Raw genomic sequence first — 26,625 nt, 5'->3', positions numbered from 1 at the left:
GAGACAGTTTTAGTAAGAAGTTGAAAAGATGAGGCCCCATGGGCGTTATGTGTTTATGAGCGAGGGCAAACACATAGCACCACTCTATTTGTGGTTGAAATGTATTCGTGCAGGCTGCCACAGATACATGAATGGATGGAAAACATAGGACTTGTTTTCTAGACATGCTCCGTGTGTAAAGCTCCCTCTAGATCAGGGGTAGGGAACCTATGGCTCTAGAGCCAGATGTGGCTCTTTTGATGCCCGCATCTGGCTCTCAGATAAATCTTAGCTGACCTTGCTTAACACGATGGGGCGGTATAGCTCGGTTGGTAGAGCGGCCGTGCCAGCAACTTGAGGGTTGCAGGTTCAATCCCCGCTTCTGCCATCCTAGTCACTGCCGTTGTGTTTTTGGGCAAGACACTATACCCACCTACTCTCAGTGCCACCCACACTGGTTTAAAAATGTAACTTAGATATTGGGTTTCACTATGTAAAGCGCTTTTGAGTCACTAGAGAAAAGCGCTATATAAATATAATTCACTTCACTTCACGATAAATCATGAATAATTCCGCTGGTAATCACAGTGTTAAAAATAACGTTCAAATTATAAAACATTATCATGCGTTTTAATCCAACCATCTATTTTCTATCGCACCTGTTCAAGATGACGCATTAATGTTAAGAATAATTACATTTATTATTGGTTAACTTTAGAATAACAATGTTATTAAAAAGAAAAGTAGACTTATAATATTATCATTCTCTAAAAATGTTGGTCTTATTTAAAAATTCACACATTTAGTTGTATTCAGTGTTAAAAAATATTATATGGCTCTCACGGAAATATATTTTGAAATATCTGGCTTTTATGGCTCTCTCAGCCAAAAAGGTTCCCGACCCCTGCTCTAGATAATTGGCGCTATAGAAATAAAAGTGTCTTGACATAAGCTGACTTACACTCAGAGTATCTCAGCTCAGAAAACTAGTGCTTTGGAGGATACAACCATTTCCTCTCTTCCAGTGGCTGCATCCTGTCACAAGGTGCATCTTTACACATTGCTCCCTGTGTGTGTTTTGTGTGTGTGTGTGTGTGTGTGCATCCTTCGGAGGAACCGTTTAAGAGATTTACACTGATGGGAACAAGGGAAGACACCTGGATGTGGGCAGTCTATTAATAACCCTCGCAGTGGGGCCGGCGTGACATCATCGCAGGGCTGCTGCAGCCATTTGGGCAGGAAGACAAACACACATGAATAGAATCAAAGAGAAACGGGCAACATGTGATGCAAGCAGTGGCAACATAGCTGTCTGGATGGGCTATGTGGCTGGAGTGCCCCCACCCTCTTCTGCAGACGGCAATATTTTCTTTCCGATAGTTGTTTTGTTTGTAATACGAAGCGAGAGATTCGGTTCAGAAGTAATATTTGGAATTAGGGGTGAGACGACTAGATACACAACATACTATTATTCAAATCCTGCCGTTATGGCTTGTGCAGCCCTTTTAGACAACGATTAAGGGCTATATAAGTAAACTTTGATTGATTGATTAATTGATTAAGACGGATTTTTGACAAAAATTTTAAGCAAGGGCGGCGTGGACGCTAGTAGAGTTGGGATAATTCAATGTGGCGCCTGACTGGCAGGTGTTGGGGTTGGGTGGGGGTCATGGAACCCGGAATTCCTGGTTGTGCCCCTGCTTTTACGACAAGGTATGACTGAACAAGGACACATTTATCTGGGTCAAAACGTTATGCAAAAACTGAAATATCTGAAATCAAAACCATTAAAACAGCGGTTTGCAACCTTTTTCAGGCTAAGGACCCCTAAACTGATGGTGAGATGGAGCGGGGAACCCCTATTTATATATCTTGTATAACATTGTGTTTTGAACCAAACTGGTCCGAAATGAATGTGAGTGTGAAATTTGTCTGTCTATTTGTGTTGGGCCTGCGATGAGGTGGTGACTTGTCCAGGGTGTACACCGCCTTCCACACATGTGCAGCTGGGATAGGCTCTAGCACCCCCGCAACCCCTTAAGAGACAAGCGGTAGTAAATGGATGGATGGATGGTCCAAAAGGTACCTTGTAATTGTGCAATCTTAAGATATACAAAGAATACAGTATAGCGCCGTTAATCCTCCTGTCCCCTTAGCAGAAAAACAGCCCCAAAGTATGATGTTTCCACATCCATGCTTCACAGTAGGTGTAGTGTTCTTGGGCTGCAACTCAGTATTCTTCTTCCTCCAAACAGGAAGAGTTGAGTTTATACCAATATGGATACATGGATGATACAGCAGAGGATTGGGAGAATGTCATGTGGTCAGATGAAACCAAAATAGAACTTTTTGGTATAAACTCAACTTGTCGTGTTTGGAGGAAGAAGAATACTGAGTTGCATCCCAAGAACACCAAACCTACTGTGAAGCATGGGGGTGGAAACATCATGCGTTGGGGCTGTTTTTCTGCTAAGGGGACAGGACGACTGATCTGTGTTAAGGAAAGAATGAATGGGGCCATGTATCGTGAGATTTCGAGCCTAAACCTCCTTCCATCAGTGAGAGATTTGAATGGTTGACCAAATGCTTATTTTCCACCATAATTTACAAATAAATTATTTAAAATTCCTACAATGTGAATTCCTGGATTTTTTCCCCACATTCTGTCTCTCACAGTTGAAGTGTACCTATGATGAAAATTACAGACCTCTGTCATCATTTTAAGTGGGAGAACTTGCACAGTCGGTGGCTGACTAAATACTTTTTTGCCCCACTGTATCACAGTGAGTAGAGTGCCTATGCCAAAGCAGTTTATAAACTATACTGCAGTTTGTTTGATCAATGTTAATGTGTATTTAAGGCATTCAAATTTGGGAAATATAAAAAAAAAAAAAAAAAAGTCTAATTAACCATAAATGTTACAACCCCCTGCAGTACCTCAGCGCTTGAGGTCACAAACCCCTGTGAAAGACCTCCGCATAACAAGATATTTCTTTTTACCAGGCACTTTTCAGTGTCTGACCAATGTGCTCATACAATATTTGTACAACACGTCAAGCTTCATAAGTTTGTAACACTACAATAGGAGGTAATGAAACACCGACCAACGTTTCACGTCTGCAAATTGTTTACTTAGGATGTACTTAGGTAACATTAACGCTTGTATGAATGACTTTTTTTTCCACGAAGCTATCTTGCAGCTGAAACAAAAACTTTATATCACTTGGTTTATTTGTATTGTTTTAGTATTTTCAGAAAGAAATGGCTACCGTACTTACATTTACGCTAGCTAGTGAAAGACCTGCCAAATCCTCTGCCATTTAAAAGATAACTTGAGATAAAATAAAATAAAAATAAAAAAAGGCTATAGCATTCATTGCGAGTATTATGTGAGATTTCATTTAACATTTCAACTGCAAAAATAAATTCATTTTAACAAGTAGATGCTGATGTAAATAACATGTAGCAGACAGCATAGTGGATAATGTTAAACATGGAAATGAACAAAGCATAGCAGTTCAGACATGACTACAATTCCAACAGCTACTATCAGCAAAACAAATATTTTGCCTTTTCTGTATTATTCAGGATGTCAGAATGGCCGAGCGGTCTAAGGCGCTGCGTTCAGGTCGCAGTCTCTCCTAGAGGCGTGGGTTCGAATTCCACTTCTGACAGGATACTTTTACCGTGAATTGATTAACGTGTAGTCCGGTTTAAACAAGTTGAACAACTTATTTGGGTGTTAGCATTTAGTGGTCAATAATACGGAATATGCACTGTACTGTGCAATGTACTAATAAAAGTTTCAATCAGTAATAAATACCAACTTACTCCTCAGATCCGCCATGCTGCTGCCAACGTGCTACGTGAGTGCTGGCTGCTGCACAGAGCCAACCTGACAAAAGGAAACCGAGGAGAACATCGGAGACACCAGAGATGTCTTCTGGAGGCCATCAGAGTGTATGTAACTACTATCACAACTATTGCGTGTGTGTGTGTGTGTGTTTGTGTGTTCGGCAATGCTTACTTAATGGGGACATCGCTCTGTTTACACAGTCACCTGTAGGGGACCTCTGACAGTATGGGGACAAAAAAACAGGTCCTCTAAAGCAGTGGTCCCCAACCACCGGGCTGATTGGTACCGGGCCGCAGAATAATTTTTTATTAAAAAAAACATAATATTAAAAAAATATATATATATATTTATTTTTTATTTTTTATTAAATCAACATAAAAAACACAATATACACTTACAATTAGTGCACCAACCACAAAAACCTCCCTTTTTCATGACAAAAACGTCCCTTTTTCATGACAAAGAAGAAAAAAAAAAAAGGACCCCCCCCCGGCCCGCGGGAGAAATTATCAAGCGTTGACTGGTCCGCGGATACAAAAAGGTTGGGGACCACTGCTCTAAAGGGAAACCTTTTTCAATGATAGTCAGATCCCTTCTGCAGATTCCTAAGTGAATTTTAAGCTTTGGCCCATAAAATATGTTTACTGGTTAGTTTGAGTGTGAGACATTTGCACATTTGCATTTTCATGTCATATTTAATTTGAACCTTTTTTTTTTTTTTTAATGGACCTCAGTAGTCACGTACAAATTTATGTGAATTATCCAAAATTATTTAAATTTGGTCCCCATGAACCATATTAACTCTTCCCCCAGGGTCCCCAGTAAGAATGATCAGCATATTACTTCATCAATCCAGAGATTTAAAGACTTGTATGAGCTAACTGGGCAGTGGCCATTTTACCTCATATTTTATGCCTCCACAACCTGTAGAAAGGGTGGTCCCCACAAGTGATGATCAAAAACATGGACACCATTCCAAATGATAAGCAGTGTATGTGTGTGTGTGTGTGCGTGCGTGTGTGCGTGCGTGTACGTTAAATGTGCTCCTCGTAACTCATTAGTTTAGTATAAGCATGGATAAATTGCTTATATACATGCTTTGGTATACATTGTGTGTAAATGTTGCTCTACAGTCACTTTGATAACCCACTTTGTTGTTAGTTAAAGATTTCTTTTTAGAGCACATATGAAACCACCCTTTCCAAATGTAGCACAATTTATCTTTTGAAAATGTACACTGTTTAAACATATATCTTGATGTTTCCACCCCCATGCTTCACAGTAGGTTTGGTGTTCTTGGGATGCAACTCAGTATTCTTCTTCCTCCAAACACGACGAGTTGAGTTTATACCAAAAAGTTCTATTTTGGTTTCATCTGACCACATGATATTCTTCCAATCCTCTGCTGTATCATCCATGTATCCGTTTTGGTATAAACTCAACTCGTCGTGTTTGGAGGAAGAAGAATACTGAGTTGCATCCCAAGAACACCACACCTACTGTGAAGCATGGGGGTGGAAACATCATGCTTTGGGGCTGTTTTTCTGCTAAGGGGACAGGCGAATTGATCCGTGTTAAGGAAAGAATGAATGGGGATATTTATCGGGAGATTTTGAGCCAAAACCTCCTTCCATCAGAGCTTTGAATGGTTGACCAAATACTTATTTTCCACCATAATTTACAAATAAATTCTTTAAAATTCCTACAATGTGAATTCCTGGATTTTTTTTCACATTCTGTCTCTCACAGTTGAAGTCTACCTATGATGAAAATTACAGACCTCTGTCATCATTTTAAGTGGGAGAACTTGCACAATTGGCTGCTGACTAAATATGTTTTTTTCCCACTGTACATACATAGTATATTATATATATATATATATATATATATATATATATATATATATATATATATATATATATATATATATATATATATATATATATGTATATATATATATATATATATATATATACACAGTATATATAAAACTGTATTTATGTATAAATAGATGTATTGGTTCTGCCCTAGGCAGCATTACTATATTAGGTTAAAAGAGTGCAAAGTTGACTAAAGGGTTATAGTCCATGTTTCAAAGGCTCTTATAATGTTTAACATGTATTTAGAGGGTGATAAACAGGTTTTTATACTTTAGCTATAAACATTTTTGATTCATGATTTAGAGAGTCCTACTTTGCGGGAATTCATTTATCTCGGTCATTTTTGGAACCAATGAAAAGCAAAAAAAGAGGTGTTACTGTACTGTGATTTATCCTAAATTCATTTGTTCTTACACAGGTTTCGTCACCTGCGCCTCAAACAGAGAAAACTGCGGGATTATGTCAGTGAGATGGTCGACCTGCCAAAGGTAACGGTATTTTTTTTTTTTTTTAATTCATTCCATCACTAAGCTACTCAACAGAGAAGTGGTTGTCATTTCGGTTCCGTCACACCCCTATCCTCCCTAATTTGAGATTTTACTGAGAAGCACAGATATTAAATTCGTACCGACCAAGGTCCGTCAGTACTACTGGTTATCGATTCACGTGAAATCAATGCCTTTGTTGCATGTGAAGTAGTCAAGCACACAGAGCGGATTCAGTCTGACTGCCTCTCTGAAATGTTACAATTTGTCATGCCAACAAAGCAAGAAGAAGGTGCTGGAAAAGTAAAGTAACGCTACACACTTTCAAATTGCTCTAGCTCGACGCCAATTCCCAATAGATTTTCCAAAAAATGTGTCTGAATGTGTTTGGGTTGAAAAAACTTGAGAGCCCTAGTGTCAAAACCCAGTGGCATGAACTTGTCCACAAGGTGGATAGTGGATGTACAAATTATTTTTATTATTTTTAACCAGATGCAGATGATCATGTGCGACCTCAGCGCCAATTGGAATAACTCCTATCGGGAGCTGGAGCAGCGTATCCTCTCCATGGAGCAGAAGCTTGAAGAGCTGAGTCGCTGCTTCCAGCAAACCTCAGAGCTGCTGTCCCAGGTCTTACGTCACCGCAACCCAGAGATCAGGTAAACAAAGCTCACAACACTCGCCATTTGAGGCTGTGCAGACCATCTTAACGACACAGCATCATGACAAGAGGGTGATGATGCCGCATTGTTGTTGGTTTGGCAAAGTGCAAGCCGCAGGTTCCTTTATTAGGTACCAGAAAGAATACATGCAAGTCAGAAAGCAACAGCACAGCAAAGCATACACTACAGTCCCTCCAAGAATTTGCAATCGTGCAAATTCACGCACATTTAATCAATCCCCGTAAATAGTGCGTGGCCTCAGAACTTTGTCCAGCTTCCCTGCCCATTTAGGCAAATCAGCATCATTTTCACCAATCAAACTTGTCTCACATCAACTAATCAATACTTATGATTATGTCTCGTGTAGACAAAGCAGGATTAACAACGTGTAACAATATACAAACTTTTTATTGCACAAATGGCACAATTTCCATCCTCCCTTGTAGCTCAATGCTACTTTCAGTTACTGTCTACAGTGCAAATCCTTCTGGGTAATGCCATACAGTATAAAAAAAAAAATGTTTTAGTGAGGTTATCAATAGAGCCCACATCATTTGGGAATGGTGCTATGACTGAGGGCAGTAAGCCACAAGAGTCATAGTTGTGACAGCTTTAATGTGCATTGGTTATTATTAAAAGCTTGTTGAGAATGAGTCAGAACTTCAAATTTTACAAGGTAGTGACTGGACATTACGTTAGTGTACAGGAGTACCATAACTTTGGAGGTGGTGACACTCCAGACAAAGACTACGTCTATCATATTCCCGTTTTAATGTGCGGGTTGTCACGTTGAGTTGGTGACGAACCCCAACATGTAGAGAAGGCGCCAGGCATTGTAAAGGAAAACATGATTCAATGTCCAAAATATAAAGAAAAAACACAAACCAGGAACCAGGAACGGACAAATTGGAAACAGGGAACAGGAACCAGCAAACAGGAACTAGGAACAAAAAGACGGAAAGCAGTCCACGACATGAGACAACGACAAGTCATAATGACAATAATCCAGCCCAGAGTGGAGGGGACAAGCAGGTCTAAATATCAGCTGGCTGATTGACACCAGGTGTGGCCCGGTGCAAATCGTCCACAGCTGAGGGGAAAAAGCACTCAGGGATAACAACAGGATATAAAGACAAAATAAGAGCGCTTACAGGAAATAAGACAAACACAGAGGAAAAACTAACTTCATGCTAAGCATCTTAAATTATTTAGATTCATTACTTAGGTTAGGGCTATGGTTAAATGTGTTATTGGATATTATTGCAACCACTACACCCCTTTTTGAGGGAGCACGCAATATGTGCACTCGTATAGATAGGAGATGCCTTTAATAAGTGGAAAAAATGTATCTATTTTAGCAACGTCTCACTGAGACCAATGGCGTTAAAATTGTTTTGTCTAATGACCTCATTAACTAATAAGGCTTTCTGAGACAATGATCTGATGTTTAAAAAGCCCATATTAGAGGTAGTGGACTGGTTTGAGGCTTGTTATCTGTAGTCCTGATATTAATAACTTTACGTCAATTTTGCGTGGTGCGCTTTAAATATTTTGATCACATCAATGGATTAATATGGTGGGGATTTTGAGATTATTTGCTTGGTGCTGCAAAAGATTTAAAGTGTCTGAGCTGCTACCTTACCGTGGCAGAGGAGTTTGCGTGTCCCAATGATCCTAGGAGCTATGTTGTCTGGGGGTTTTCATGCCCCCTAGTAGGGTCTCCCAAGACAAACAGGTGCTAGGTGAGTGATCAGACAAAGAGCAGCTCAAAGACTTCTATGGAATTACAACGAAATGAACCCAGATTTCCCTCGCCCGGACATGGGTCACCGGGGCCCCGCTCTGGAGCCAGGCCCGGAGTTGGGGCACGATGGCGAGCGCCTGGTGGTCGGGCCTGTTCCCATGGGGCCCGGCCGGGCACAGCCCGAAGAGGCAACGTGGGTCATCCCTCCAATGGGCTCACCACTCATAGGAGGGGCCATAGAGGTCGGGTGCATTGTGAGCTGGGCGGCAGCCGAAGGCAGGGCACTTGGCGGTCCGATCCTCGGCTACAGAAGCTAGCTCTTGGGACGTGGAACGTCACCTCACTGGGGGGGAAGGAGCCTGAGCTAGTGCGCGAGGTAGAGAAGTTCCGGCTGGATATAGTCGGACTCACCTCGACGCACAGCAAGGGCTCTGGAACCAGTTCTCTCGAGAGGGACTGGACCCTCTTCCACTCTGGCGTTGCCGGCAGTGAGAGGCGACGGGCTGGGGTGGCAATTCTGGTTGCCCCCCGGCTCAAAGCCTGTACGTTTGAGTTCAACCCAGTGGACGAGAGGGTAGCTTCCCTTCGCCTTCGGGTGGGGGGACGGGTCCTGACTGTTGTTTGTGCTTACGCACCAAACGGCAGTTCAGAATACCCACCCTTTTTGGGTACACTCGAGGGAGTACTGGAAAGTGCTCCTCCGGGTGATTCCCTTGTCCTACTGGGAGACTTCAACGCTCATGTTGGCAACGACAGTGAAACCTGGAGAGGCGTGATTGGGAAGAATGGTCGCTCGGATCTAAACCCGAGTGGTGTTTTGTTATTGGACTTTTGTGCTCGTCACAGTTTGTCGATAACAAACACCATGTTCAAACATAAGGGTGTCCATATGTGCACTTGGCACCAGGACACCCTAGGCTGCAGTTCCATGATCGACTTTGTAGTTGTGTCATCGGATTTGCGGCCTTATGTTTTGGACACTCGGGTGAAGAGAGGGGCGGAGCTTTGTACCGATCACCACCTGGTGGTGAGTTGGCTGCGATGGTGGGGGAGGATGCCGGACAGACCTGGCAGGCCCAAGCGCATTGTGAGGGTCTGCTGGGAACGTCTGGAAGAGTCTCCTGTCAGAGAGAGTTTCAATTCACACCTCCGGGAGAACTTTGAACATGTCACGAGGGAGGTGCGGGACATTGAGCCCGAGTGGACCATGTTCCGAACCTCTATTGTCGAGGCGGCTGATTGGAGCTGTGGCCGCAAGGTTGTTGGTGCCTGTCGTGGCGGTAATCCCAGAACCCGTTGGTGGACACCAGCAGTGAGGGATGCCGTCAAGCTGAAGAAGGAGTCCTATCGGGTTCTTTTGGCTCATAGGACTCCGGAGGCAGTGGACGGGTACAGACGGGCCAAGCGGTGCGCAGCTTTAGCGGTCGCGGAGGCAAAAACTCGGACATGGGAAGAGTTCGGGGAAGCCATGGAAAACGACTTCCGGACGGCTTCGAAGCGATTCTGGACCACCATTAGGCGCCTCAGGAAGGGGAAGCAGTGCACTATCAACACCGTGTATGGTGCGGATGGTGTTCTGCTGACTTCGACTGCGGATGTTGTGGATCGGTGGAGGGAATACTTCGAAGACCTCCTCAATCCCACCAACACGTCTTTCTTTGAGGAAGCGGTGCCTGGGGAATCTGTAGTGGACTCTCCTATTTCTGGGGCTGAGGTCGCTGAGGTAGTTAAAAAGCTCCTCGGCGGCAAGGCCCCGGGGGTGGATGAGATCCGCCCGGAGTTCCTTAAGGCTCTGGATGCTGTGGGGCTGTCTTGGTTGACAAGACTCTGCAGCATCGCGTGGACATCGGGGGCGGTACCTCTGGATTGGCAGACCGGGGTGGTGGTCCCTCTCTTTAAGAAGGGGGACCGGAGGGTGTGTTCCAACTATCGTGGGATCACACTCCTCAGCCTTCCCGGTAAGGTTTATTCAGGTGTACTGGAGAGGAGGCTTCGCCGGATAGTCGAACCTCGGATTCAGGAGGAACAGTGTGGTTTTCGTCCTGGTCGTGGAACTGTGGACCAGCTCTATACTCTCGGCAGGGTTCTTGAGGGTGCATGGGAGTTTGCCCAACCAGTCTACATGTGCTTTGTGGACTTGGAGAAGGCATTCGACCGTGTCCCTCGGGAAGTCCTGTGGGGAGTGCTCAGAGAGTATGGGGTATCGGAATGTCTTATTGTGGCAGTCCCCTCCCTGTATGATCAGTGTCAGAGCTTGGTCCGCATTGCTGGCAGTAAGTCGGACACGTTTCCAGTGAAGGTTGGACTCCGCCAAGGCTGTCCTTTGTCACCGATTCTGTTCATAACTTTTATGGACAGAATTTCTAGGCGCAGTCAAGGCGTTGAGGGGTTCCGGTTTGGTGGCCACGGGATTAGGTCTCTGCTTTTTGCAGATGATGTAGTCCTGATGGCTTCATCTGGCCGGGATCTTCAGCTCTCACTGGATCGGTTCGCAGCCGAGTGTGAAGCGACCGGAATGAGAATCAGCACCTCCAAGTCCGAGTCCATGGTTCTCGCCCGGAAAAGGGTGGAGTGCCATCTCCGGGTTGGGGAGGAGACCCTGCCCCAAGTGGAGGAGTTCAAGTACCTAGGAGTTTTGTTCACGAGTGGGGGAAGAGTGGATCGTGAGATCGACAGGCGGATCGGTGCGGCGTCTTCAGTAATGCGGACGTTGTATCGATCCGTTGTGGTGAAGAAGGAGCTGAGCCGGAAGGCAAAGCTCTCAATTTACCGGTCGATCTACGTTCCCATCCTCACCTATGGTCATGAGCTTTGGGTCATGACCGAAAGGATAATATCACGGGTACAAGCGGCCGAAATGAGTTTCCTCCGCCGGGTGGCGGGGCTCTCCCTTAGAGATAGGGTGAGAAGCTCTGCCATCCGGGAGGAGCTCAACGTAAAGCCGCTGCTCCTCCACATCGAGAGGAGCCAGATGAGGTGGTTCGGGCATCTGGTCAGGATGCCACCCGAACGCCTCCCTAGGGATGTGTTTAGGGCACGTCCAGCTGGTAGGATGTCACGGGGAAGACCCAGGACACGTTGGAAAGACTATGTCTCCCGGCTGGCCTGGGAACGCCTCGGGATCCCCCGGGAAGAGCTAGACGAAGTGGCTGGAGATAGGGAAATCTGGGCTTCCCTGCTTAGGCTGCTGCCCCCGCGACCCGACCTCGGATAAGCGGAAGATGATGGATGGATGGATGGATAATTTGCCACCCTACAAGAAAAAAACATTATGTGAGTTCTGTATTATTCTACGAGAGATGCTATGTGTGTAGGACTTTTCCAGCAGCTTGCGGTGGTTAGTTCTCGCTTAACTGACTTCTCACCCAAGCTAACAGACACTGTAACTGCCTGCGACCGAGCTTGCTCTGGAGTAGTTAGTGTGATGACAATCTGTCATCGTTTCTCATTTACCAACAAAAATGTGCGTTATTAATCATCAGAATATTGTGCGTGTATACATTATAGCCAAGTTTGGACACACCTTCTCATTCAATGTGTTTTCTTTATTTTCATGACTATTTACATTGTAGATTGTCACTGAAGGTATACAAACTATGAATGAACACATGTGGAGTTAAAACATGTTTTATATTCTAGTTTCTTTAAAATAGCCACCCTTTGCTCTGATTACTGCTTTGCACACTCTTGGCATTCTCTTGATGAACTTCAAAAGGCAGTCACTTGAAAGGGTTATCACTTCACAGGTGTCATAGTTGTGATGCCTTCAGTGACAATCTACAATGTAAATAGTAATGAAAATAAAGACAACACATTAAAATGAGAAGGTGTGTCCAAACTTCTGGCATGTACTGTATGTGTTGGAACATAAATAAATATTTAAGATGGACAAACACTTTTAAATGTAAAACATACAGGGAAAATGTAAGACGATTAGGAAGCCGTTGGTGGTGTTTCTTTTTGTAATTAGAATTATTTAAAACAATAATGTGACAATAAGTTTTGAGTATGTGCTTTTAATGCCATCTAGTGTCTACTTTTAAGATCATGGTATAAAAAAAGTAAACAACCGTATTTTCCCCCAATTTTAGTTTAAATCATGTGATCTTTGAGGTTAAATTTACAAGGAACACATAAAAAATTGATAACAAATTCATAAAATCCCAAGTGGATTCTATGTTATTGGAAAATATGCTACAGGGCCACTTTCAGAAAAAGCTGCCACAAATTCAGGCATTTTAGGCCGCAATGATTACAAAAATGCCTGAAAAATCCTGAAGGGACTTACTAGATAATTAATCGGCACTGAAAGGGGGAACAAGGTGGAATAAATTAGAACTAATTAATTAATGAGGAACAGGAAATACTACCATCCATCCATTTTTTACCGCTTATTCCTTTCGGGGTTGCTGAGGCCTATCTCAGGTGCATTGGGGCGGTAGGCGCGGTACACCCTGGACAAGTCGCCACCTCATAGAAATAGTACCAAACACAGGAAAGTAAAGAACAATCAGAACTGCGGTCTATGACTAAGATGTGACGATTACCAGAGGTGTAATTTTAGTCATGTTTGTCCCCGCAGGTGACACGACTGCAATCTTCGGAGGAACAGCGGTGGTTTCATCCATCAATATCTCGAGGCAGTGAGCTGCTTCTACATGCATCAACGATTTGGAGAGCTCATTTTCAGGGCTAATCTGCACCAATCCTGACTGTGCAATCAGACTTTGAGATTGTTGACCAACTCAGAGAGCTTTTTAATATACACCGGCCCGCTATTATTGAAAAACTCCTCAATCAGTGCTTATTCCTGGGGAATAAGATGCTATATTTGTTGCATGTAATTAGCTTTGCAGTAGTACAAATATGAAATACATCTTCGAGCAAACTCACAAAGGAGGAGAAAAATCCACATTGTATTATAGGAAGACGCCTTTATTTCAAATAGTGTCAAATGGTCCATCTCAAAAAGTAAGGCCAAAACGATGGGATGCAGGAAATGTAGTCTACATTTAGTGTGGGGGCATTGAAGACTGGTTCTCAGTGACCTGACTGCTTCATCTGGTGGAGATCTAAGGAAATAAAATATCAATTTACACTATAATAAAATTGTGATATATAGGGGCATCTAAAAATGTTTTGAATATCTTTGAAAAGTTTATTTTCAGTAATTCAATTAAAAAAGAGTACCCTTTAATTCCAATAACATATTTACAGTCGTCCCTCAGCCTTACCGCCTCCATTTTCTTATTTTTTTTAGCATATTTTACATTTCTTGTCCTAAATTAACTAAAATATCAATACTACCAATCAAATCAATCTGTTCAGTATCGTGGCCGCTGATTGGCTCAGCCTCAGGCAGCATAATTATATTACATTAAAGGCCTACTGAAACCCACAACTACCCACCACGAAGTCTGATAGTTTATATATATCAATGATTAAATATTAACATTGCAACACATGCCAATACGGCCTTTTTAGTTTACTAAATTGCAATTTAAAATTTCCCGGGAGTTTCTTCTTGAAAACGGCGCGTAATGACGTGTACGCGTGACGTCACGGACTGTTAGGAAATATGAGCGCTGCGCACACACACAGCTAAAAGTCATCTGCTTTAACCGCATAATTACACAGTATTTTGGAGATTTGTGTTGCTGAATCTTTTGCAATTTGTTCAATTAATATTGGAGAAGTCAAAGTAGAAATATGGAGTTGGGAAGCTTTAGCCTTTAGCCACACAAACACACGGTGATTCCTTGTTTAAAATTCCCGGACGTGAAACTTTACTATGGATAAGAGCGGTCAAGCGAACATGGATCCCGACCACTTGTCAACCAGCAGTTTTCTGTGAGAAAATTGTGGTAAAAAGTCGCTTCTTACCGGAGAACAGCTGAACTTGCGCCGTCAATAAAGCTGCCGTCGACTTCCCTGAGACACAGGTGTCAAGACACTCGGCCGTGGAGACACCCCTCCGACTATCAGGTAATATTAAACTCACTAAAACACTAGCAACACAATAGAAAGATAAGGGATTTCCCAGAATTATCCCAGTAAATGTGTCTAAAAACATCTGAATCCGTCCCAATGCAATCGCGTATTTTTTTTTTTCCTAGTCCATCGCTTATCCTCAAACACGAATCTTTCATCCTCGCTCAAATTAATGGGGAAATTGTCATTTTCTTGGTCCGAATAGCTCTTTTTGTTGGAGGCTCCCATTAAAAACAATGTGAAGATGTGAGGAGCCATCAACATGTGACGTCATCGTCTGCGACTTCCGGTAAAGGCAGGGCTTTTCTGTTAGCACTAAAAGTTGCGAACTATATCGTGGATGTTCTCTACTAAATACTTTCAGCAAAAATATGGCAATATCGCGAAATGATCAAGTATAGCATATAGAATGGACCTGCTATCCCCGTTTAAATAAGAACATCTCATTTCAGTAGGCCTTTAAGAGTGTAAAGGTGATTATATTAATGCAATTTCATGTCTAAAGGGCTGTCATAATGTTGAAAATGTACTCAGAAAGGCGTAAATATGTTGTTTACGCTCTAGCTAGGAACGTATTTGATTCATAATGAATCATTCCCATTTAGTGGCAATTCATCTATGTCCGGAACCATTTAACAGCGACAAATGAGGGATTACTGTAATAATTTAAGTTTTTTGTTTTATAAAATTCAATTACTCATGAAAGAGGAAAATTGTAAAAAGTTTAATATTGGTGTAAACATCAGATTAGCCTTTTTAATTAGTCTCAAATCTGAAGTGAACTCCTGAAAAGAAGGGTCACCATAATTTACTTTTTTTTAGATGCACCTGAATATGAAGGGCTTAAACATGGTCACACATAATTAGTTTTCTCATAAGCATTAAAAATCAAAGATAGACATCAGTGATACCTCATTGGAAAACAAGCACTTTGTAAAAAACAAACAAAAAAACTGGACAAACCTCAAGAGGATAAACTGGAGCTTTGATTTAAAAAAAAATGTAATACTGAAGGGAAAAACAGTGACTTATGGAAGGAACTATGTTTACTGTTGTATCTTTTGCACGTTATTAAAAGTTGTTGTTGGAATTAAAAATACAGTGACAATTAAATGACTTTTGGTGTGACACTTTTTTACTGGCTCTCGTCATTTCCCCCTTTTTGTCAAACGTCTGCTTTTAACATTGTTTTTAAGCTGATGCCAGATGTATGCGGAGGGCCGGTAAAAGAGTAGTCCGCAGCCGCACTCGAAGGGCATTTTGCACTTTGCCCGACGTTTCTTCCGCGTTTTGCCCCTCAGGTGCTTTGCGAAGTGTCTGGCTCCCGCGAAAGTGTTGCCACAGTTGACGCAGATGTAGCTCTTGGCCTCCGCGTGCTGCACGCAGTGTCGCAGGAGGTGCAGCCGGTGCTTGAAAGCCCGGCCGCACTGGCACCGGTGCAGGCGGCGGCCCCGATGGAGGTAGCGGTGGCTGATGGCGAGGTAAGGCTGCCTCAGGATGGTTCCGCATTGCCTGCAGGGGTGGGACGGCTTGGAGCGCCATCCCTTAGTTATGTGCTGGGTCAAAGACGCCTTCTGGCTTTGGTTCTGGAACACGGCCAGAATCCCAGGGTCAGAGCCCTTGTCCAGTCCTTGTCCTGAAGTGACGAGAGAAGTCTTCTTGACCAGTACTTTGGAGGTGGAAAGCTTGCCGTTACCCACATGCTTGAACACATTAGGGATCTGACAAGCGGGGTGGCTGCTCGACGCCTGGAGCGTTGGAGCAAAGGGCTCAGAACCACTCGCAGCGACTCCGGCAACGTCCAACTTTTTGTTGGTCCGCCCCGTGACGATGCACAACTTGGTGCTGACAACTGACGTGTGCACTCTAGTGACGTGGTTTAACAAGCTCTTTTCATTGACAAAGAAAGATTTGCATATGGCGCATGCTTTGGGCATGGACTCGGAACAAAAGTATATCAGACGCGAGCTGCCTCTGTTGGAGCACGGATGTTGATGGCGGGAGTCCCGGTTGGTGAACACCTGGCCGCAGTCGTCACAGGAGCACAGCGGGATGTAGTGTTCCGAGAGGGACGCTTCACTGGGGAAGAGCGCCTTGCAGCGGGAGCACATGTATTTGACTTTGACACGACTGCAGTGCAGCCGGTGCAGCTTCAAAGACCTGAAGGGTCCTCGGCCGCACTCGTTGCACATGGAGACGTTACCCGACGGGTCGGCCTTGGGTGTGCTTGAAGCTGGAGTCTCGGCGGCATAGCAGGAATCGGTGGAACTCGAGTCAGATTCTGCGTCATTGCGATAACTTCCTGCTCTTTTGGCATAAGCTGCGTCGTCGTAATTGTCCTCGTTCTCGGAGGCGGTGCTTGTCGACTCATCTGTGCTAAATTCATCGGACTCAATGGGCTTTCCCAGGTCCCAGTCGCCCAGAGTATACTCAACGCTGTGTCCAGACATCTCCGGCCTCTCTGACGACTGCATGTCCCTCTTCTATGTATGTTCTTTGCACCTGTGAGCTTTCGTCCAAGTGTGTTCTCTCCTCCGGTGAGCTTTCCACTAATTGTTATCTGCTCTTGTGAGCTTTCCACTTTGTACGTTCTCTCCTCCTGTGAGTTTTTGTCTAAATTGTGTTATCTGCTCCTGTGAGCGTGAGCTTTCGTCTTCGTATGTCCTTTGCTCCTGAAAGCGTTCGACTTTGAAAGTTCTCACCTCCTCCTGTGAGCTATGGACTTTGTATGTTCTCAGCTCCTGTGAGTTTTCTTCTAAGTGTGTTATCTGCTCCTGTGAGCTTTTGCCAAAGTGTGTTCTCTCCTCCTGTGAGCTTTCGAGTACGTATGGTCTTTGCTCCTGTAAATGTTAGACTTTGAAAGTCCTCACCTCCCGTGAGCTTACAACTTTGTATGTCCTTTCCTCCTGTGAGTTTTTGTCTTTGTAAGGTTTTTGCTCCTGTAAGCTTTCTACTTTGAATGTTCTTTCCTCTGAACTTTCAACTTTGATGTCCTTTGATTCTGTGATCTTTAGACTCTGTATGTTCTTTTCTCCTGTAAGCTTTCGTCTTCATATGTTCTTTTCTCCTGTGAGCATTCGTCTTTGAATGTTCTCTCCTCCTGAGAGTTTTCGACTTTGAATGTTATCGCCTCCTGCAAGCTTTCAACTTTGTATGTCCTCCCCTCCTGTGAGCTTTCGTCTTCGTATATTCTCTCCTCCTGTGAGCTTTCGACTAGGCAAGTTCTCTGCCGCTTTCGGCGTGAACAAAGTGACTGCGTGCTTGTTCAGTTCCCACACCCTGCCGAAGCCGCGGCGGCACTTCATGCACAGAGGCGGAGAGTGCACGTTGTCCAGGTGTAAGGAAAGCGATGTCAGACGCTGGAACGTCACCTTACAGATGTTGCAGATGGCCTCAATGTTGTGGTTGGTGTAGTGGGAGATCAGGCTGTACAAACTGTGGTAGCGTTTACCACACTCCCAACATTTGGCTTTGCACACATCGGTATTCTCCACATATGTTTTTGTGACTTCACCGCAGTCATCACTGCTCCAGTCCTCAGACATAAGCCAGGAATGATCTAAGAAAAGCAAAGATTCACTTTTAAAGTACATTGTACCTCATCTCATGGTAACAAACACTATATGGATGCAAACAGCCAAATACAAGAAAATAGCTGAACAAAACAAGTTGTCTTATATTTAGAGTGTAGGAATGCACACACACCACCAGGTGGCTACAAAGGCCTATTCTATTGCCCAATCAAGTCTGAGCTTTTTTTCCTGAACAGGGGGGAGTATACCAGATCAGAGGTTCAACTAAACTCTTGAGTTTAAACCTGAAGTCTGAGTATATTTATCCTCAGATGGGAAACACATTGAGTGTTGGGTTTTAGAACAGCCGATCTAAATTAGATCAATCAATTCTGAGTATGTTGACTTTGAGTAAAGACCACAATAAAAAAATGTCTTCTAAGATTCACCATATTTGGACAGAAAAGACCGTCGTTTTTTTACCCAGCTGGAACTGAAAGTGCGTGTTTGTGGTGAGTTGTTATACTTTGTAATGAGAAATAATCAAAGTAAAATACAATTAGACTGAAGTGAGAGACTATTACTGACAGGGTCAATGCACAAGTTTGAAATGATTTAACGTTTAATCCTATTTTCCTAATACCCTACAGGTAAAAAAGTGTAGGATAGGTATGAAATAAAGTCTTATGAAAAAATGCATACGCAGGCAGCCCAAAATAATATCTCTTTTTTATTTGACATGGAAAGTCACAGCAAATGCAAAGTAACTATATAAATATTTCTAATCCGGCACTTTCTTAGATCTATTGACTTATGAATATTATGTACTAAATTCTGAGATTTACTTCGATCATTGTATGCTTATTGAAAGTATATAGCTCATATCGGAGTTGTATTCACAATAATGAAAGAACAAAGAAATCTTTCTATATTTTTTTTAAGCGGGACAAGCGGTAGAAAAATGGATGGATGAATGAAATATAAAATGTAAATATGACTAAAATAAATATCTGAAATCAAAGTTAAACTATATAGTTTCTTATATTTTTTGCTAACAAGTTTTGTTTTTTACCAGTTCACTTTATGTTACAACAATTTATTTGAGGCAATATCTTATTATGAATGTGAGTGTAAATGTTGTCTGTCTATCTGTGTTGGCCCTGCGATGAGGTGGCGACTTGTCCAGGGTGTATGCTGCCTTACGCCCGAATGCAGCTGAGATAGGCTCCAGCACCCCCCGTGACCCCAAAAGGGACAAGCAGTAGAAAATGGATGGATGGATGCATCCTATTATGAGAACCAGTGTCCTCCACGGTGGACATTCTGCATTTCCCTCAGCTCATGGGTTACATACTCAAGAGTTTTCACTAAACCTGCTTCTTTGAATACCCCCAGGAAAAGATCCAGCACATACAGAGACACTGGCTCCAAAAAAAGTATCTCAAAAGGTAAGATAATGGAGATCTAGTCATGTGAACTACTGGTAATGGTAAACTAGTCAACCAATGATAGTTCAAGGGTACATTACAGCTAACAATACCTCATTGTATGATATTTCATAAGTTGCATTGTCCATCCATCCATCCATTTTCTACCGTTTGTCCCGTTTGGAGTAACTGGGGCCTATCTCAGCTGCATTCGGGCGGAAGGAGGGGTACACCTCGGACGAGTCGCCACTTCATCACAGGGCCAACACAGATAGACGGACAACATTCACACTCACATTCATACACTAGGGCCAATTTCTATCCATCCATCTATTTTCTACCACTTATTCCCTTTTGGGGTTGCGGGGGTCGCTGGCGCTTATCTCAGCTGCAATCGGGCGGAAGGCGGCGTACACCCTGGACAAGTCGCCACCTCATCGCAGGGCCAACACAGATAGACAGACAACATTCACACTCACATTCACACACTAGGGCCAATTAAGTGTTGCCAATCAACCTATCCCCAGGTGTATGTATTTGGCGGTGGGAGGAAGCCGGAGTACCCGGAGGGAACCCACGCATTCACGGGGAGAACATGCAAACTCCACACAGAAAGATCCCGAGCCCGGGATTGAACCCAGGACAACTCCGGACCTTAATATTGTAGCGGCTGCTACAGGGTGTTAACGAATGGCTTTGGCCGGGGGGCGGGACTTCCGGGAAGATATAGGGAAGTGACGTCGTTGATAGGGTGTGTGTGTTCGAGTTGCCCGGGAAGTCGGTTGGAAAGACACATGAGTGCCGTTGTATGGTTGTTTTGCATCTTGTGCAATAAAGATACGATAAAACGGAGAAGTTGTATGAGCCTGCATTCCTGGGATTATTACACTGGTGTCAGAAGTAAAACGGCGAGTTCGAAGGAGACTTTGTCGCGGTAAGGACGCATTAGCCAGTTAGCTTCAGTCTGTGAGTTAGCTAGGACCGCTAGCCGTTTATCATGTTTAGCTCCGGTGAAATGAAGTATAAAGTGGAGCGGGATGGCGCTGTTTTGGAGCGGGTGACTGTCGAACAGCCACGCTACTGCTCGCAGACTAGCGGCTCGTCGACCCGTGAAGATGTAAAGTTACCGCCGCCGCCAGCAACTTCCCCGCACGGCGCGGCCCCCCCACCGTCGGCTGCATCAGTGAAGACGCCAAAATTTGCCGGTGGATCGGATTGGGAGGCGTTCCACGCTCAATTTGAACTGTTGGCAGACGCTAGAAGGTGGGAAGCAAAGGACAAAGCATTGCAATTGGCTTTGTGTCTAGAGGGAGAGGCTCTTTCGTGCCTCCTGCTGCTGGATCCCGAACAGCAGCGATGCTACGCAGCCCTGGCGGGGGCGCTCAAGAGGAGGTTTGGGAGATGGTCTCAGCCAGCACTTCTAAAAACTGAACTGAGAGGGAGGTGCAGGAAGCCTGGCGAGCCACTCCGGGGGCTCGCTAATGACATTGAGGGCCAGGTGCGCCGTGCGTATGGTCACCTGCCTGCTGAGGCACGAAACGAACTCGCAACTGATCTGTTTGTTGGAGCCATTACTCCTCCTGACCTGCGCGTGCAAGTGCAGCTTCAGCACCCGAGGTCCCTGCAGGAGGCACTGGAAGCTGCTGTTGAGAGGGAGATGCTGGGAAGTGCTGCTGCAGCTGGGGAACTGGAAATGAAACCCCATCCAGTGAGGGCGGTGTCGTCACACCCGTCTGGTGACATGGCGCCGGCTTGGGCGACAGAAATTACCGAACTACTGAGGGCGGTGACTCTGCAAAATCAACGTGGCCCGCGTCCCATGCAGGTCTGCTGGGGATGTGGCCAACCTGGACACTTTCGCAGGGAGTGCCCTGCCACTCGTCGTGAGCCGGGAAACGGCGCCGGGCCCGCATAGTCGGGGGTATGCGGGCCCCTACGGCCACCACGAACCCTGACTCGCCAGCACACGCTCGTCAGGCAGGGGAGGGAGCCCGTCAGCACAGCCAGGGGGGAGGGGCTCCATCCCCCCCAGAAGCAGACGACGACTCCCCTTCTTCTACTCCTCGCTTTCTGGCAACCGGAGGAGCCCAGCGGCACAGCCAGGGGGGAGGGGCTCCGTCCCCCCCAGAAGCAGACGACAGCAGTGTGCCACCAATGGCGGTGGGCTGGACTCGAGGGGGCCCCAAGGGAGGGGGCTCCTGCCACGTTGCTGTCTCTGTCCAGGGGGTGCCTACCGCGGGCCTGGTGGACACAGGGTCATCAGTAACGCTGGTAAGACCAGATGTTCTGCCCAGCAGTACACCACTTGAGCCTACAGCAGTACAGCTCCGCACAGTCACTGGCCAGCTTGCTCCTATGGTGGGGAAGGGGTTCCTGTGGTTGTGCGTGGGGGGAAAAAAAGTCCGCCATCTAGTTTGGGTGGCAGACGTGCAAGACTGCTGCATCTTAGGGCTGGACTTCCTCCGAGTCACTGGGTGCCTGCTAGACATGGGGAGGGGTACACTTAACTTCCCGGGCGGCCCAACAGTTGCCATGGGTACCCTAGTTCCCGGGCCCCTTCCCGTTTCACCGCATGCCTCTGCATTCTGGTTGCCTCACACCGCACCAAATTACTATTCCTGCCCTCACCCCGTCTCCCTTCAGCCAATGAGGGGGGAGACCGAGCAGTTTACTACCCGGGGATGCCAGCCCCGGGCAGCCCCGGCCACACCCCCTCGCCCACCGGCGGGCCCCTCGGTCGTGGGAGAAGGGGTGTGGAGAGAGGAGTACGGAGACCTGGAAAAACAGCAACAAGAACAGCTGAAACAGCTGCTGATGGAATTTCAGGGCAGCTTTGCAACGAATGAGAATGAAGTGGGAAGAACCCACTTGGCAGAGCATGTAATAGACACTGGCTTGGCGCGGCCCATCAAGTGTCACGCGCGCCGCATCCCCCTCGCTCGGCAGCAGGTATGCGACAAGGCCGTGGATGACCTGCTGCGGGCCGACTTTATTGAGCCGTCTGAGAGCCCCTGGGCGGCACCTGTGGTCATGGTCGCGAAGAAGAAGGCTGATGATTGGCGATTCTGTGTAGATTACAGACGATTGAACGAAGTGACCACAAAGGACTCTTACCCCCTACCCCGTATTGATGAGTCCCTGGACCTAGTTTCCGGCTCTTCGTGGTTCACCACTCTGGACCTTAAGAGCGGATATTACCAAGTACCCCTTTCTCCCGAATCTCGCCCTAAACCCGCCTTCTGTACTGGCCGGGGATTGTGGCAATTCAAAGTCCTTAGTTTTGGGCTCTGTAATGCACCCGCCACTTTTGCCCGGCTTATGGACAAAGTACTGGCTGGTATTCCACGCCAAGAGTGCCTGGTATACCTGGATGACATCCTGGTACACGGGCGTTCTTTCGAAGCAGCTTTGGGGTCCTTGAGGAGAGTCCTGGAGAGGATTCGAGCAGCGGGCCTTAAACTGCACCCTGAGAAATGCAGTTTCATGCGACGAGAAGTAACCTTCTTGGGACATGAGCTGGGTGCCGATGGCATTGGCGCCATTGGTGAGAAAGTGCGGGCCGTGAGAGACTGGCCCGCCCCTCGAGACCAAGGACAGCTGAAGAGCTTCATTGGGCTTGCCTCTTACTACCGGAGGCACGTGCGGGGTTTTGCTACAATCGCCGCGCCCCTATACCGGTTGCTGGAAAGAGGCAAAGACTTTGTGTGGTCTGAAGGGTGCCAGGAGGCATTCTGGGGGTTGAAACGGGCCCTGTGTGAGGCCCCGGTACTCGCCCCACCTGACCTCGCCCTGCCCTTCTTACTGGACACTGATGCCAGCGGGGTGGGGGTGGGGGGTGTACTTGCTCAGCCGTGGCAGGAAGGAGAGAGGGTTGTGGCATACTTCAGTCAGAAACTCACAAAGTCGGAGCGTAATTACTGCGTCACCCGCCGAGAACTGCTGGCCGTGGTGCTCTCTATCAGACACTTTAAATACTACCTGTGTGGCCTCCCCTTTGTGATTAGGACTGACCACTCTGCTCTCCAGTGGCTAATGACTTTCCGGGAGCCGGAGGGGCAGGTCGCCAGGTGGTTGGAAGAGCTACAAGGATACGACTTTAAAATAGAACATCGGCCGGGCACTCGCCACTCCAACGCGGACGCACTCTCTCGCCGGCCGTGTGCAGCAGACGGATGTCGTTACTGCGAGCGCAGGGAAGCTCGGGAACAAGAGCGGCGGGCGGAAGGCGCTGAGGGTGTGGCTGTCAGTCAGGCTGATAACGTTGCCTGCAGGGAACTACAGACTGTGACGAACACTGATTGGAGGCACGCACAGGAGGGTGACACAGACCTCCATCCTGTCTTGCAGTGGGTAGAGGCTGGGCAGCGCCCGCCTTGGGAGGCGGTGGCACCATTCTCCAAGGCTACCAAGGGACTTTGGGCCATGTTTGACTCACTGCGGGTGTCCCAAGGCGTGCTGCAGCGGGCATTTAAGGCCGCGGCCACGGGTGAAGACCAGTGGCAGGTGGTGGTGCCAAAGGGACTGCAAGGGGCGGTGCTTAGGGCAGTGCATGGGGAAGGTGGGTCTGGACATTTCGGGGTCGCCAAAACACTTAAGCGGCTGCGACAGGGGTTCTATTGGGGTCGGCAGAAGAGAGATGTGGAGGATTTCTGCCGCCGCTGCGACCCCTGCGTTGCCCGCAAAGGCCCCACTGGGCGCTCACAGGCGCCGCTCCAACAGTTCCCAGTGGGGTGCCCCATGGACAGGGTGGGGATTGACATTACGGGGCCCTACCCACGGTCGGACAAGGGGAACCGCTATGTCCTTTCCGCCATTGACTATTTTACAAAATGGCCAGAGGCATACGCCATTCCCAACCAGGAGGCAGAGACCATTGCTGATGCCCTGGTGGGGGGCATGATAAGTCGGTTTGGCGTTATGGCGTCTCTGCACAGTGACCGGGGCACGAACTTTGAGTCCCGGGTGTTTTCCGCCTTGTGCGAGCGCCTGGGTATCCACAAAACCCGCACTACCCCATTGCACCCTCAGAGTGATGGGTTGGTGGAGCGTTTCCACCGCAACCTGGGAGACCAGCTCGCCATTGTCACCTCCCGCCACCAGCGTGACTGGGACGAACACCTACCGCTGGTGCTGATGGCGTGTCGCTCTGCTGTCCAGGAATCCACGGAGTGCACACCGGCGCTTCTCATGTTAGGGAGAGAGATGCGCACACCAGCAGAGCTGGCCTTTGGCCGCCCTCCTGATGCCCCGGCCTTCGCTGCAGGACCAGAGTACGCCAGGAAATTACAGGACCGGCTGGACTCAGCCCACAGTTTTGCTCGGGAGCGGCTGCAGGAAGCTGGTGTGAAACAAAAACGCTACTATGACATGACGACCCGAGGGAGGGACTTCGTGCCAGGCGAGTTGGTCTGGGTTTACAACCCGATTCGGAAGAAGGGCCGCAGTCCCAAGCTGGACAGCAAATGGACAGGGCCCTGTAGGATACTCCAGAAGCTGGGAGAGGTTGTGTATCGTGCCCAGCTGCCCCCCCGGGGAAGGAAAGTGGCCCTCCACAGAGACAGACTAGCCCCCTACCGGGGGGGTCCCCCTTCCCCTGCCTCGGATACACAGGTGACCTCTCCCTTGCCCACCCAGCCCGTTCCCAATACCCCGTTTACGCTCCAGGAAGAACCAATTTCCCCTCCCCTTGTGTCCCCCGCCCCTTCCAGCTCCCTCCCGAGGACTGGCACACCTGACCCAGTTGTCCCATTCCTGGGGACTGGAAGGGAGCGGCCGAGGCGGAAAAAGAAGCCTCCGGACCGCTTGCAAGACTTTGTGGTGTCCTTAGACTAGGGAAAATTGGGTGGGGGTGTTGTAAACCTGTTTTGTGTGATGTAAAGGTTACGTTGTCTACATTGTTTTGTTTGCACTAATGTGTTGCTCTGATTTACATGCTGTTGTGATGTCACCAAATGTTGCCTTACGGGTCAGTCCTCGAGGGCGAGGACTTTTTGTAAGGGGGGGGTGGTGTAGCGGCTGCTACAGGGTGTTAACGAATGGCTTTGGCCGGGGGGCGGGACTTCCGGGAAGATATAGGGAAGTGACGTCGTTGATAGGGTGTGTGTGTTCGAGTTGCCCGGGAAGTCGGTTGGAAAGACACATGAGTGCCGTTGTATGGTTGTTTTGCATCTTGTGCAATAAAGATACGATAAAACGGAGAAGTTGTATGAGCCTGCATTCCTGGGATTATTACAATATTGTGAGGCCCATGCACTAACCCCTGTCCCACTGTGTTGCATTGTGACAACTTTAATTTAATAAAAAAATTAAGTGTTAAAGTAGGGGTCAAAAAAATAAGTACTGTATCCATTCATCCTTTTTTTTTTTTTTTTACCGCTTGTCCCTTTTAGGAAACATGATAGAAGCGCTAAACTCAAAGCAGACACTAGAGGGCGATCATCCATTTGTGTTGGGGAGCCATTAATGCTGATGTTGTGTGAAAGAATATTCAAACGTGTTTAATCAGCACAAACAAACAATACTAACACACTTAACTATCATGGCAAACAAGAACTGAAACCATATAGGAGATGTGTAACGCATATTTCTGACCAATCTCTTTCTGAAATGCTTTGAGTTGTGAATATGAAAACAATAGCACAAACCAAACCTTAATCATTATACTCACTTTCAGAAATAGACCCTTGCAGCAGAGTTTTCAGTTGATTCCATGTTATTCCATTATTGACCATGAAGCAACTGAGAGTCAGCCAACTAACCATGAACTTGTCGCTGCTGATTTACAAGCAGGGCTTCAATAGAGTCTTTTTATGATTTGTCTCCGAACCAAGCGAGGACCTGCTGTACTTGCTCGTCCAACAATCCGCTGGTGAAAGAAAAGACCTGACATTTGTGGCCAACGTGATGTTGACGACGGCGTCCTCATCCGAGCCTTTCAAACCGGAAGAATAAAGCATACGCTTCCCACAATGCACCGCACTGGTTATTTATTTTTTTTATTTTTATTTTAAATAATGAAACGTTTCATTTGAGCTATGAAACCAAGAGTATACGTTTTAGATAACTCAAATACAATTTAAAGTTCAAAAA

At 46.4% G+C, this 26,625-nt stretch overlaps 2 protein-coding genes and 1 non-coding gene across 3 annotated transcripts in view; 2 read left to right on the top strand and 1 right to left on the bottom strand.

The window, feature by feature from the left end:
* kcnn4 (potassium intermediate/small conductance calcium-activated channel, subfamily N, member 4) overlaps positions 1 to 15,713 on the top strand; it is a 91,860-nt gene extending 76,147 nt beyond the window's left edge. Inside the window, exons 6-9 of the mRNA XM_061916033.1 lie at positions 3,818 to 3,939; positions 6,134 to 6,203; positions 6,693 to 6,859; positions 13,189 to 15,713. Of these exons, the coding sequence (XP_061772017.1) occupies positions 3,818 to 3,939; positions 6,134 to 6,203; positions 6,693 to 6,859; positions 13,189 to 13,192 (363 nt within the window). The 3' untranslated portion in view covers positions 13,193 to 15,713. The remainder of the gene's footprint in view (positions 1 to 3,817; positions 3,940 to 6,133; positions 6,204 to 6,692; positions 6,860 to 13,188) is intronic.
* trnal-cag (transfer RNA leucine (anticodon CAG)) lies at positions 3,571 to 3,653 on the top strand. The gene has a single exon. It is a non-coding gene; the product is annotated as a tRNA-Leu (tRNA).
* On the bottom strand, positions 13,521 to 26,616 carry si:dkey-79d12.4 (zinc finger protein 16). Its single transcript, XM_061916034.1, has 2 exons — positions 26,204 to 26,616; positions 13,521 to 18,156 (listed from the first exon to the last, which is right to left on the bottom strand). Exon 2 carries the CDS (start codon positions 17,069 to 17,071, stop codon positions 15,746 to 15,748), a length of 1,326 nt encoding a protein of 441 aa, XP_061772018.1. The 5' UTR covers positions 17,072 to 18,156; positions 26,204 to 26,616; the 3' UTR covers positions 13,521 to 15,745.
* Between the last annotated feature and the right edge of the window lie 9 nt (positions 26,617 to 26,625).

This window comes from Nerophis ophidion, linkage group LG11 (genome assembly GCF_033978795.1).
Source record: "Nerophis ophidion isolate RoL-2023_Sa linkage group LG11, RoL_Noph_v1.0, whole genome shotgun sequence".
NCBI classification, from domain to species: domain Eukaryota; kingdom Metazoa; phylum Chordata; class Actinopteri; order Syngnathiformes; family Syngnathidae; genus Nerophis; species Nerophis ophidion.
Note: the sequence above shows the minus strand (reverse complement) of the source record. Positions and strands in the feature narration are given on the sequence as shown.

What these genes read in the sequence shown, in the direction of transcription:
- si:dkey-79d12.4 (XM_061916034.1), bottom strand. Translation starts at nt 17,071, where the DNA reads ATGCAGTCGTCAGAGAGGCCGGAGATGTCTGGACACAGCGTTGAGTAT.